Source organism: Hemicordylus capensis, chromosome 11 (genome assembly GCF_027244095.1).
Source record: "Hemicordylus capensis ecotype Gifberg chromosome 11, rHemCap1.1.pri, whole genome shotgun sequence".
Lineage (NCBI taxonomy): Eukaryota > Metazoa > Chordata > Lepidosauria > Squamata > Cordylidae > Hemicordylus > Hemicordylus capensis.
In genome coordinates, this window is record NC_069667.1 from 14,310,034 (window position 1) to 14,323,430 (window position 13,397).

The 13,397-nt window shown below is 53.3% G+C and overlaps 1 protein-coding gene across 2 annotated transcripts; it reads right to left on the reverse strand.

Moving 5' to 3' along the window:
• Window positions 1-302: 302 nt before the first annotated feature.
• CNGA2 (cyclic nucleotide gated channel subunit alpha 2) lies at window positions 303-13,397 on the reverse strand. Of its 2 annotated transcripts, XM_053274165.1 has the most exons (7): window positions 13,229-13,397; window positions 9,771-9,919; window positions 7,759-7,863; window positions 5,979-6,155; window positions 3,770-3,877; window positions 2,730-2,836; window positions 303-2,125 (listed from the first exon to the last, which is right to left on the reverse strand). In XM_053274165.1, exons 2-7 carry the CDS (start codon window positions 9,884-9,886, stop codon window positions 723-725), a joined length of 2,016 nt encoding a protein of 671 aa, XP_053130140.1. In that variant the 5' UTR covers window positions 9,887-9,919; window positions 13,229-13,397; the 3' UTR covers window positions 303-722. The 2 variants fall into 2 exon arrangements, with proteins under 2 accessions (XP_053130140.1, XP_053130141.1); XM_053274166.1 differs by lacking the exon at window positions 3,770-3,877.

A 13,397-nucleotide genomic window follows, 5' to 3' on the forward strand; every position in this document is an offset into this window, starting at 1 on the left:
CCATCTTGCAAAGATCAAAGTGGGGGCAGGAAAAAAGGAATGGACAAAGGAAAGGTAGTCTGAGGAGGTGGGTGAAGTGAACTGCCTCCACTTTCCCACATCCAAAAGAAATTCGGGTTTTTAAAAGCCAAACTTGAGAGTCTTTTTAGAATCCAAATCTCTCATAATTTTGCGAGATGCTAATCTTTATTGAAACAGATGGATTAGGTGCACACGCACATGTACACACACACACACACACACACACACACACACACACACACACACCTCTCCATGGACAGGCAGAACAACATCTGTCTTGGGACTTTTTATCAGATTTTGGAACCATGCTTTGCAAAGGGGGAGAGTTATATTACAAAAGCAGTTGTCAAAATAAGGCTGTGAGCAGGTGGTATTGTCCAAAGAAGCCAACTCCTCCTGGCCATTTGGCATGTCTACACAACTGGAGGGAAGGAAATACAAATCGGAGCTTCCTGAAGCAGTTCAAGGGAGACTGTAATGGCAGCAGCAAGAGCACAAGTGACCAAAGTTGTCCATCTGAAACAAGGAAGGGAAGGGCAGTGAACCTAAGTAAGAGCTCCCAGGAGCTCCCAGCTGTGAGGAGACCAGGAGGGAAGCCATGAGTGAGGCAGCAGCCTGGAGAAAGATCTACTGCAAGAAGGTGTTGAGCAGTGGGAAGCAGCAAACGCCCTCTCCACAGCAGCGTGGAGGCTCAGGGCTTTCTACTCATACTTATCTGGCCCAAGGCTGTCTGGGGTGACTGAGAAAAGCTCGTCCTGGATGTCCTGCTTCGCCTTGGCCTCCAAGGAGGTGATGCGCTGCTTGAGCTTCATCTGGGTGGCATCGTACTCCCCCAAGAGTCGGGAGAAGCGGCTGCTGAGTGTCTCCAGGCTGGTCTCCAGCCTGTCCAGCTTCTGCCCGACATCCATCCCTTCTGTGCCTTCAGCCGCTGCTGCCTCGTCCAACAGCCCTTCCTTGGTCAGGATCTCACGGCCCCTTTCCTCGAGGACCTTCTTGGCATCCGGGTACTCAGTCACGGCTTCCATGAGATCTTCCTTCGACAAGCAGAAGAGGTCGGAGTAGCCGATGCTGCGGATGTTGGCTGTCCTTCGGTTCCCCATTTTGCTCCCTTTGATGTTCAGGATGCTGATCTCGCCAAAGCAGCAGCCCGCCGTGAGCAGTGCATACTGGGTCACGCCATCCTCAGCCACCACTGCCAGCTTCCCCTCTTTGATGATGTACATCTCCTTGCCGATGTCTCCCTTCCGGCAGATGTAGTCTCCTGGGCTGAACACCTGAGGACGGAGCTTGAGCACCAACTCCACCAAGAGACCAGCCTCACAGTCGTGAAATATCCGCACTTTCTTCAGGGTCTCCAGGTGGACGTTGATGGCAATCTCAGCCCGCAACTTGTCAGGCAGGTTCTTGAGCACCTCCCACTCATCCACGGTCTTCTTGTTGGTCCAGAGGTAGTCAAACCATTTGATGACCTTGGCCTCCATATCCTTGCTCACTTTGCGGAACTGCATGTAGTGCTTGACAGCATCAATCTTGGCTTGGAACTCTGCCCTGGTGGCGTTCATGTTGGAGATCATGGAGCCCACGTTTCCCACAATGGTAGCAAAGATGAGGACTCCAATCAAGAAATCAAAGATGACAAAGAGGTACTCTTCATCCCGCACTGGAGGGGGAGTCTCTCCAATGGTGGTCAAGGTCAGTGTGGACCAATAGAGGCAATAGACGTACTCCCTTGTCAAGTAGCCAAACTCAGGATCTGAGATGTTTGGATACACCCAAGTGTCCTCTCCAAAGCCAATGGACTTTGAGATGGCATAGTAGATGCAAGCATTCCAGTGGATGATGATCAAGATGTACATGATCAAGTTGCTGATCCTGAAGATGTTGGGGTAGCTGGTCCTTGTCTCCGTCCGGTCAAAGAACTCAAACATGCGAGAAAAGTGCAGCAGCCGGTTGAAGCGCAACTCAGGGCAGTGCAAACCAACAGCAAAGTATGCCAAGTCGGTGGGCAAGATGGAGGCAATGTCCAGCTTGAACTGCATGGTGGCAATGTACTTATCACGCAGCTTCTTGAGGTCTTTGACGAGTAAGCCCTGCTCAAGGAAACCTGCCAGGGAAAGCAAAGTGAGGCATTAGCCCTCTGGTCTTGTGGCTACTTGTGCAGTTGCAAATACGGCTGTTTAAACAGTCACAGCCCATCCGCTCATTCCACAAGCCTCTGCCTTTGCCTGCCTCTAGCCTCTTCATCTGGTGAGAACCACGTACAAGGCATTAGCTGGGGCTTTGGTTCTGATGACACAAAGAGACAAAGGAAAGCAAAATTTTCATCCTCACAGTGGGTGAATTAGCAGGGCAGGGCTGGGGTTGCTGAAACTCCATCCCAAGGCTGAGCTCCAGATATTCCAAGACCATTAAAATTCTGCATTTTCCTCCTTCAAATCATTCATTAATTTGCCAGGATATTATGGCAGAGGCCTTCGCCATGCCTGAATACTAATGCCCATGTGGGTAATTCTGAAAAATTATTCAGTGGTGAGCTTGATAAATCTTTCATTGGGACAATCTATTCTTCAGAACGGATGTTAATAAGATTTCCTTTCTTGGGGTCATTTTCAGCCTTGTGAGCAGAACGAGAGAGGAATGTTTGGCCACCACAGACTTGACTGGCAATGCAGAGCCTGTCCTAGCCCAGGCTCCTAAAGCCCACTCACCTGTGCGCAGCCGCATGACAATGTCCGCAATGTAGATGCTGTCTGAGAGGTAGTCCAGGACCAGCCAGACGGACAGGTACTTCCTTTGGAGCTCATTGAAACAGGCTCTGCAGGGAAACCAGAAGCCAGGCCATGAGAGCCACGGGGTGGGAGAAGAAGAGGAGCTGCCCAGACAGGCAGACAGACCTCCGCACTGCTTTGGTCTACTCAAGGGGAAGTGCAGCCTAGGGATAGGCCACTACTCAGGGGAGGGGGGAGGAGCCTATTTGCCCCCGTGAAACTAGGACAAGGATGCAGAAGCAGGGCAGGTGTCCCTGTTGCCAAAACAATAGAGATGATGATGATGATGATGATGATGATGATGATGATGATGATTTATTCTATTTCTATACCACCCTTCCAAAAATGGCTCAGGGAGGTTTACACAGAGAAATAACAAATAAACAAGATGGATCCCTGTCCCCAAAGGGCTCACAATCTAAAAAGTAACATAAGATAGACACCAGCAACAGTCACTGGAGGTCCTATGCTGGGGGTGGAGAGGGCCACTTACTCTCCCCCTGCTGAATAAAGAGAATCACCACATTAAAAGGTGCCTCTTTGCCAAGTTAGCAGGAGTTGAACACACACACCCCTCAATTGGCTGGGCATGAACAAGAGCACACTTTAGACTGTGCACACACACACACACACACACACCCTTCCATGCCAGTCGAGCAGCCCAAACAAGGGCTTGTAGCAGCCAGCCCCACAAGCTGAGGCTAGGAGGGGGTCTCCACAGAAAGGGGGAGAGCTGGAACACTAGCACATAGGGATCACTGCAAGGATCTGGGGAAACACTATCCAGAGGAGAGCGGGCAGTGAAGGGAAATGCAAGGAGCTGTTTTGCACATCCTGTGGGCCATTGCTTCCAGTTCCCAGCAGATGGGCCGAGGGACCAGACGGGCCGAGTCTCCCCACCCACCGCCCAGGTCCACCACATGCATGAAAAGGCTTGCTTTCAAGGGCTGCATCACCTAGCAACCTTGTCTCCAGCTCACCGTGCGACCAGGATGCACCAGTTATATAGGACGGGCACTGCAATGACCAGAATCCAGCGGTAATACCAGTCCCCAGCCGGATCCAACACAAAGACTCCCCATTTCTTCCTGGAACCAGAATCAAAACATTCTATCAATGGCCTGTCAGGAACAGGAGGTCAGAACGCTGCTTGTGAGCCCAAAAGCCTTGGTTAAAATTTCCACTTGTTGAGACTGGATGAAGGAAGTAGCTGATTTGGAGCAAACAAACAGTAGTGGTGGTGGGGAGTTACACACACCCCAACACCCCTGGGCTGCAAAATCTTCCCCTAGATATTGCTTTGATAACATACCATCGCAGCTTGATTGAATGAGCTGGGGGGCACCCAAGGAGGCAGCTGGAGTTGCTCTTCTCTCTCCCACCCGGCCCAAGAGCTGCACTGCTTGCAGGCTGGCCATTCGTCCGGTAGAGCTGTGCGGTTAACCGGCCTGCAGGCCGCATGGCTCTCGGGTGGGGGGCAGGAGGGAGAGGAGCAACTCCCGCTGCTGGGAAGCGGAGACAACTGGGTCTCCTTTGGTCCCCCCACCCCAGCTCCTTAAGATCAGCTGTTACTGATAACAATAGCACTGAATATGCTTCTTTGTACATAAGGGTGTGAGCCCCACAGATAGCCAGAGGCTAAAGTGCAGCAACAGCCCGGTCACTTCCTTCCATTACTGTAAGGTAAGGCAAAGGAGGAGAATGCAGCCTCCCCCTGAAGAGGAGCCTCGCCTGTTCCTTGGGCCTGATGTTCACCTTCCCTCCTAGCAAGGGGTCTCTTGGCCATCCTGGTTCACAGCATTTTTAGGTGCCTCTCCCCAAAAAGGCTTACCAGCTAGGGGTCGCTTTCCACTCCTGCTGCTAGGAGGGCTCCTCCTGGATGGAGATCCTGCCCAGGAGCTGTTCTCAAAGTGCCTGGTGCTGAGGATCTTCTTCTTCGTGCATGTGGCAGAGACAGACAGCGGGTGAGGGGCTGGGCTGAATGTGCCCGGGTGAGGACAGCAGAGCATGGGTCCCTCTCTCAGCAGCCTCTTGCTTTCAAGGGGGCCGAAATGGCAGCAGCCCTCCCCACCCCTACGAAGGGGGAACTCAGTGGCCAAAGGGCTGCCCCTCCCACTTCCAGCAGAGTCTTCCTGGCAGGGAGGGGCTGTGGAAGAGAGCTCCCTGCAGCTGCTCAGTGCTCCTTCTCTGCCCAAAGGCTAGCCAGGCTGGACTGCACCTTGCCTTGGGGGCAAAGGCTCCCAGTGGCCTTTGCCCCCAAAGGTGGCTCTCTGTGGGTAGGGTTGCCATGCCCCCACCCGGAATTCTGGGTTTCGCTTGGATTTTAAGCATCTCACTCAGATTGCTTCGCCCACCCAGATCCACCCAGATTCCAGATTCCATTTAGAAAAAGAGAAAGGAAAAGCTAAGCTCTAGCCCTTGTAGAAGTGGAGTTATGGAGCAAAACGTGCCGTCACTCTTCTGCTCCAAAATGATGTTCAAGCCCATTTACATAACATGCAAATAAGGCACCCAGATTTGGAAAGCCAGAATAGGGCAAGGGGAGCCGAGGGGGCAGGCAGCGGAAGAGGGACCAGAGTAGTCCCAAATCCAGGCTTCCAAGGGAAGCACGTGACCTAACCCTTTCCCCAGTAGGCCAAGGGCCCCTTTGGCCAGGTTGGATGAAAACAGATTCCTGATGCGAGCACCGTGACCAGCCTCACCCACACTCACCAGCGATCTCAAGGCACCAGCAGCACCTAGGCTCCCAGGGGCAAGTGGGGCTCCTCCGGCAGGCCCCCCTCCCCACCCTCTCACTCTTGCCCAGGCTCTGTCCTCTCGTAAGTAACAAGACTCTCTTAACCTCTCCGGGAAGACCTCATTTCCTTCCACACTACAAATGCCAAGAGGTGCCCAGTCCTCAGCCTCTCTCTCCTGCAGAAAGCAATCCTTTCTCCTCGCTCCAATTACCTTGGCTAATGGCAGGGTCCAGCCTCATCAGCGAAAGCCCTGCCCCTCAATTCTGCAGGGAAGGAAGGAGAGGCAGGCAGTAATTTCCTCTCCGTGCCTGCTGAACAGATGGAGGCAGGGACGCAAAAGAGCCCTTGCAGTGCACACAGCCGGGCAGAGCAGCTGGGCTGGTTGGCAGCCGAGGGCGACGTGGCCCTAGCAGCCAGAAGGGAGGGCCCCGCTGCTCTTCCAGAGCCTTACTTGTTCTGCTTGGCCCCCTCCTTGTCGTAGTCTCCCGAGCCGTCGTCCTCAGCTGCTTTCGCCAAGGTCTGCAGGTCAGGCCCACGGAAGCGGTCGAGGAAGGAGTCCGGGCGCGCAATATCGTCCTTCAAGCTCTTATTCGCCCATCCTCGGAACAACATCACCAGCCGGGCTATCCTGGAAAGGAGCCGGTGGGGGGAGAGAAGGTTGAGCAGCCCCGTTAGGGAAGGAGGACAGTCCCTTGGCAGCAGGGAGGGGCAGCGGTGGGGAAAGCCCCCGAGGCAACATTCCTGTCCTGGACTGGAGCAGGAAGAAGTGGTCCAGGCAGAACCAGCTCTGGAAGTGACCATCTGGCAACGTCTCCCATGTCAGGACAGCTTGCAATTTCCAGCTCAAAGGCAGAGATGGTGGCCAAGGCAGAGTGCCATGGGAACAGAAAACACCATCAAGGGAAGGGCTGCGGCTTAAGAGTAGAGCCCCTCCCTGCTTTGTATGCCCAAGGTCCCAGGTTCAGTCCCCGGCGGCATCTCCAGGCAGGGTGGGAAAGACCCTTCTCTGTTGGAAACCATGAAAAGCAGCTGCCAGTCGGTGGTAAATCAGGGATTCTCAACGTTGGGTCTCCCCAGATGTTATTGGACTTCAACTCCCATAATCCCCAACCCAAGGCCACTGGGGCTGGGGATTATGGGAGCTGAAGTCCAATAACATCTGGGGACCCAACGTTGAGAATCTTTGTTGTAGATGATACTGAGCTAGATGGATCAAGGACCGAACTCCTGCTGAACAGCTCCCTGAGAGCTCCCTGCAGAGACACTAACGGTTGCCTTTTGTGGTTGCCTTTTGTTTCCCGTGACTGGCACCATCACAAAGAAGCCTCCCCGGAAGGAGGAAGAGAAAGAAGTGGCAGGAGCAGGAGCAGCTGCTTCTGCTTCCCACCAGCAATTGAGTTGCTCCATCTTCTCTCTTCCCACCCCACCCGAGAGCTGCACGGTTAACTGTGCAGCTCTACCTGATGAATGGCCAGCCTGCAGGCAGTGTACAAGAGAGAGAAGGCCACCCAACCTGCTGCCAGGAAGCTGCGCCTCCTCTAGCCCTCCCCTGGCTCATTAGGACAAGTCTGAAGATGCTTTACGATCCTTAGAGGGAAAGTGGCCGCGTTTCATCTTCCCCTCCGTTGAACTGGGCTCCGAAAACTGAGCTGCTTCCTGCCAGACTCAGAAAACAGCTCCATTTATTCCATCGCAGGTGCAGTCGTGTTGGACACCCTCCCCCCAACCCTGCCCCCCAGCGAGAGATTTTCCTTCTCTCCTCCCAGCCAGCGCGGTCAGTAGCCTGTTCGGCATCTTTGCCCACCTGCTTCTGCACCCGGTGCATTGAAGAACCACATGTCACGGCCCAGAGTGGGGGTGGAAACAGACACCCCCACTGGACCAACAGCCAGGGAAGGCGGGGACGGGGCTTGGAGGATCATGTATGAGTGTGGGGAGGAGCGGGATCCTTCTCTAGCTGGGGTTAAAATCCAAGCTGGAGAACCATTGTTGGGTCAAAAAGCTCACCTCGTATTTGAGGAGAGCAAGAGGAAGCCCTGGAGGTTCAGATGGTGGAGCCCGCCTATACCACCTTTAGCGACACCACATTTCAGGCCGCAGTCTGGCCTCCTGCTGCCCCACAAAGCCCACACACAGGCTGACCAGCCTCCCCGAGGCAGGCTTCCCCACCATGAGGCCCCCTTGACCATGCTCTGCCCCTCAAGCAGTGCCCAGCCAAGGCCCACAAGTACCTGGAGAGGCCCCCTTTCCCATGGGCAGTAGGCTTCTGGTCTGCGTCATCCAAGGAAGCAACCTGCTGCAGCTCCGAGGAGGTGTCATCCTCAGCCGACTGCCTTCTGTGGAGAGACCAAAGAGACAGCTTTGCTGCAGGTAGAGGAGGGCTGGGTGGATGGTGTTGCCTCTCCCTGCTCCTCCTCCCTCCTTTCTGACCAAATCCAGGATCTCTCTCTGTGTGTCCCCGCCCAACACACACACACACACACACACAGGCGGGCCTGGACAGAACCTGGCTGCCTTCCTCCTCTCTCCCTTGTGTTCCTGCCTCCTGTTGGCCTCTCTACCCGGACTCCAGCCTGAATTGGATCAGGGGCTCCCTGCTTCGGGGCATCAGACAGAGCAAGTGGCAGGGTGCAGAATGCCACCTCATGGCTGCAGGGGACCGATTCTGCTACCACGGGCCTGGCTCTGATGCGCTGCTGATACCCATCACAGCCCGGTTGTTGGTCTCAGTATCCTCAAAAGGGGAGGTCAAGAGGGCATTTCAAGGCATGCTGTTTCCCACTGATGCACCACCTCTTGTGGCCTTGCGCCCAGGAGGAGAAGGCTTTCCCGGGATCCAATCATCTCCACTTCCGGTATAGTGCGGGGAGGGGCGGAAGGTAGATAAAGACCTACTAGGAAATCTCTGGGCAAATTGTAGTTGGTTGGTAGCCCTTTCTGACTGCCAGTGGTACTGAGCATGAAAGTGCTCCATGACCCTGGCAGATTAGGCTGCTGGAAGGTTAAAAGGGGGGTGGGATTTAGAGTGGATTTTTGCCTGAACCGACTGAGAGACCAAACCTCTGAGCTGAGCGCATGCTCAGTGGCACCTCTGCCTTCATTCTCTCCCAGCCACTGTTTTGTGCCTGGTGCCGAGAATGGGCCTCAGGCTTCTAGACACAAAAATCAGAGACAATCCCTCCTCCTGTCCAACCGCCATGCAATGGATCATTTGCCCCTGAATTCCTTCCAAAAGGACTCCGCAGAGTTTTCCACTTCCCCCCACCCCACCCACTCCTATTCAGTTGGGGGAGAGCTGGACATGGTTGAAGATTGGCTGGAAGCAAGAGTCTTTCTGAGCATGTTCCAAGTGCCTCCCAAGATGACTCCAATGGGTAGCAAGTGCCCCCCCCAAAAAAATTTCCTACTCCCCCTTCCGCTCTCCCCTCCACCAGCCTGGAGCTTTATAGCAAAATGGCAGACAATACAGTCATAGAACATTATGTCCTATAGTGTGAATTAAGTACTTTTAAAACACTCTGGTGTACTGTATCCTTAGTGAGACCACGTGTGCCGTGGGGGACGCAGAATCATCTCCCCTGCAGATTTCAGCTGGCCTGGTACTGGCTTCTCTCCCCACCACCCCAGTCTTTCCTGCCACATGGACAGGGAGAGAAAACAAACCTGGAAAGCAGGCTGGAAGGTGCGGCCTAATCCCAAAGGACGGTGATTGGAATCTGGCCCATTTCCTGAATAAGTTTGAAACTGTCAAGCAATCTCCATTAATCCAGTAAACAAACTACCGGTACCTCGCCTCTTTAAGCAAAGTTCTCACCAATCATGATTATCTTTGCCACCCCTTTGCTCCCCCAAGATAGTTGTTCTAGGGTGGGGTGGGGGAAAACCTGGCCCACCAGCTGTTGAACTACAACACCCATCATCCCCAGCCATAATAAATTGTGGCTGGGGGTGATGGAAACTGTAGTTCAACAACAGCTGAAGGGCCACATTTGTCCACCCCTGGTGCCTCCCTCACTACTGAGTGACCCAGCCTACCCCATGCATATATGGGGCTCGAGAGGTCAGCCAGGACAAAGGCTTCTCCTCCGGGAGGATTTAAGGTCGTGCAAGTCTTGCTGATGGCTCCAGACAGCCCGCTCTTCCCTCTGTTTGCAGCAACCTCCTCCTGCAGAGGAGGCAACCTCCTCCTCTGGCACGTGAGGATCAGGGCCTGGCACCTGGCGAAAAGCTCAGAGGGCCTCACCTGCTGTACCTGTCCAGCTTGGTCCGCTCCGGACTGCCTTCCGTGGGTGTTTCCACAGAGACATGCGGGGCATGGTTGGCAGCGGGGGGCTTCAAGCCGTTGCTCTTTTCGGTCATCCTCCATGCACAGAAGGCTGCCCCAGCGTGTACCTGCTCAAGAGGAGACAAATCAGGGCCCAGGAAAGAATGCTGAGAAAGGCGCTGGGATGTGCACAGCATGGAGGGTGCTGCAGATCTAGTTTGGATTTTGGCAACTGCAGAGTGGAACTGTGGGCTCTCCGGACCTTTTATTTCTGCATAATTTATTTTAAGGCCACAAACACACCTGAGCCCCTGGAGCAAGTGCAGTCTACCAGGCAGCTCTTCCTGAGCTTTGGCGGGGGGGATTGGACTCCACCTACATTGCTGAGAGATGCTCAAGGTTCATTTCATGCCTGCTTTTCTTCCTGGGACTCAAGGTGGTCTCCCACCCAGGCACAGACCAAGCCTGGGCTTCCTGATATAGCCAGGCAGGGGGCTATCGGAAGCTGCCTTCTGCTGAGTTCATCTAGCTCAGTAGTGTCTACACTGACTGGCAGAGGCTCTCCAATGTTCCAGGCAGAGGTGTTTCTCAGCCCTACCTGGAGATGCTGCCAGGGAGTGAAGCTGGGACCTCCTGCATGCCAAGCCAATGTTCTGCCACTGATCATCCCCAGCGAGCTCCCCAAGCACCCCCCGGCTGATGGTCTGGGATGGAGTGGATGAGCCCCCTCTGCTCTTTCTTCCTCCAACCTGGTCTTTAGTCCCCAGGGCCCTTTCCATCTGGACCTTGAGCAGAAAGTCCCACCACCACCACCACACACAGAGATCTGGGGTTTCGGCTTTGCCTGCTTCCAGCCCACAATCTCACTCTGCCACCTGGATGATGCGATACAATTCCCCACCAGACATCAGGACAGTTCCGTCTTTGGGTACCACCAGGTCTTCTGGTGGCAATGTGGAATCGGATCTTCTCAGTAGCCACTCCTAGTTTGTAGAACATACTCCCCGCCGGGTATAAGAGGGCCATCATCCCTGGAGGCCTTCAAGAGAGCCATAAAAAGCCACTTCTTTAGCCTAGCTTTTAATAATAGTTAAGAGGTTGTAATGGTTTTGAATGAGTTTTATATTAATATTGCAAAGGGCTTTATTTCTGACTGCACTGACCTGAGCTATTTGTGGATGGGCAGTGTATCAGTGAAACAAACAAACTTATGTACCCCACAAGTTGTAATGAGGAAGGAAGTGTAGCTCAGTGGTAAAGCCCCTGCTTTGAAAGCAGAAGGTCCCAGTTCCTGGCAGCATCTCTAAGTAAGGCTGAGAAAGATCCCTTTCTGCCTGAAGCCTTGGAGAGCAGCTGCCAGTCAGCACCAAGCTAGATGAACCAAAGGCTTTACTCAGTAGGCAGCAGCTTCACATGTATTGGGCGATAATGAGGACTAGAGCCGGTTAGTTTTTAAAAACTGGGTTTATATGTTATAACCCCACAGGTGTCAGATCATCACCATTTTCAAAGAGTACCAGTGTGAACTAATCAGATAAATGTTAAATGTTTGATATTCATCCACATTTTAATTGTGTCATGTACAGAATAATTCCTTCCCAGTTCCCTGCCTCGGTTTCTCCACCCTGAACCCCCTTCCCTTGGTCCCCTGCCTCTCGCATGTGGTGCCTCCATGTTGTGATTGAAGAAGAAAGAGAGAGACTTCTCCCAGTGGCTTTCATCTGTGTCACCGTTGCCACAGCAACAGCATCAGCATCATGCCCTACCCTAACAACAGGTGTGAGATGTTCTCCTCGCCATCCTCAATAGGTCCATGGGGGCAGGGAGACCCTGAGGGGCAATGAGTAAAATGGGAGGGAGAGATGGCGGGTGGAGAGAAAGCAACTCACGCCTAGCTCAGAGGTGCCGTTTCTGAAGGACACTTGTGCTATTGCTCTTCAGAAGTTATCATGGGATACCCTGCATAACCCTGATTTTCGAACAGATTTTAGTAAGTCTGACAAGCAAACTCCATGCCTAACTAGTCCACAAAAGCTTCAGTAAAAGATTTAAGATATACCACAAGACTTTGCTGTAAGTCGTGTTTGTGTGTGTGTTGTTACACAACCTGGAACGTGCTTTGCTTCAAACACTCATTACTGGAATGTCCGGTCTGGGGTGAAGGCCCTGAAGGGGGGCAGGGGCAGCCACCATATCCCCACAATCCCCTGCAGTAACTCTAGGCAGAGCGCCTGCAGCTGGACGAATGCAGAGAGCAGGCCTGTGCCATGGAGTTCTGCTGGGCACTTCCTCCTCATGGCCACTGAACTGCCCCAACTCAGCTAATGTGCGGGGTGGATGCAAACCCTTCAGAAGGGATCAGGATCAGAACAGCATGAAGACACCCGGGCGGGGGGGGGCGGTATTCTTTCTCTCCCAGACTCTGACTGCATGCCTAGCTTAATCCAAAGAGTTAAGGCTGGACCTCCTTTGGTCAGCAAAAGGGCAGCCAGCTACGAGCAAACGTGGACGGGAAGGGGACTCCCAGCCAGCTGACATGGCTTGGAAAAGACAGACTCCCTGCCCGAAGAAAAGACCCCCCTTGCTGTTTAGGCTGTGCTTTCCCTGTGCATTTCAACAAGTAGCTAAGGAGACATTGGAGTGGATCTTATGGGTGGCATTTCAGTGTGTGGTAGAAACGTCCCTGTTTTGCTGCCCTTTAGGCCTGGTGGCCTCTCTGCTTCCTTGTCAGGGTGTCAGAGTTGCCAGAACCTAAAGGGTATACTCGTGGGTCAAATGGGCCGTCAGCCAGAATTTGGCTTTTTTAAAGCCAAATCTGGCCACCTAGGTGTGACTTTGTTTGCTGTTTCTCAGGTTTTAGTCATGGTGGATTTTGGTTTTGTTTCATGGATTGTTGGGTTTTTAATTATTTTAATCCATGTTTGTGAGCCATCTTGGGGGGCCTTTTGGATGGATGGATGTATGGATGGATGGATGGATGGATGGATGGATGCATACAGACATACAGACAGTGTGCCATCGAGTCAGTGTCGACTCCTGGCGCCCACAGAGCCCTGTGGTTGTCTTTGGTAGAATACAGGAGGGATTTACCATTGCCACCTCCCACGCAGTATGAGATGATGCCTTTCAGCATCTTCCTATGTTGCTGCTGCCCCATATAGGGTTTCCCATAGTCTGGGAGAAACATACCAGCAGGGATTCAAACTGGCAAGCTCTGGCTTGCTAGTCAATTCATTTCCCCGCTGTGCCATTAGTATGTATGTAAACATACATACACACACATAAATACATACACACATACACACAATCTCAGCTGAGCTACTCCTACCTTTGGGGGCAGGAGCTTTTCCTCCCTCTACACACAAGGTCAGCTCTGGCCCCCACCACTCCAGTCTCATCAGAGCACCTCGCGGCCCCACCCCCCACCCTTTTTTTACCTTCTAGGTTTCCTCCCTGAGCACTAGTCTCCACTCCTGGGGGCGAGGGGAGCTGACCCCAAAGAGATGCAGAGAAAGGGGTGGGGAGAGAGGTGTCCTGGTCTCACTGGAATGCCAGCCAGAAGCAGCCTGCAGTGGGCACAAGCTAAGAGCATTCCAGGGCAGTTGG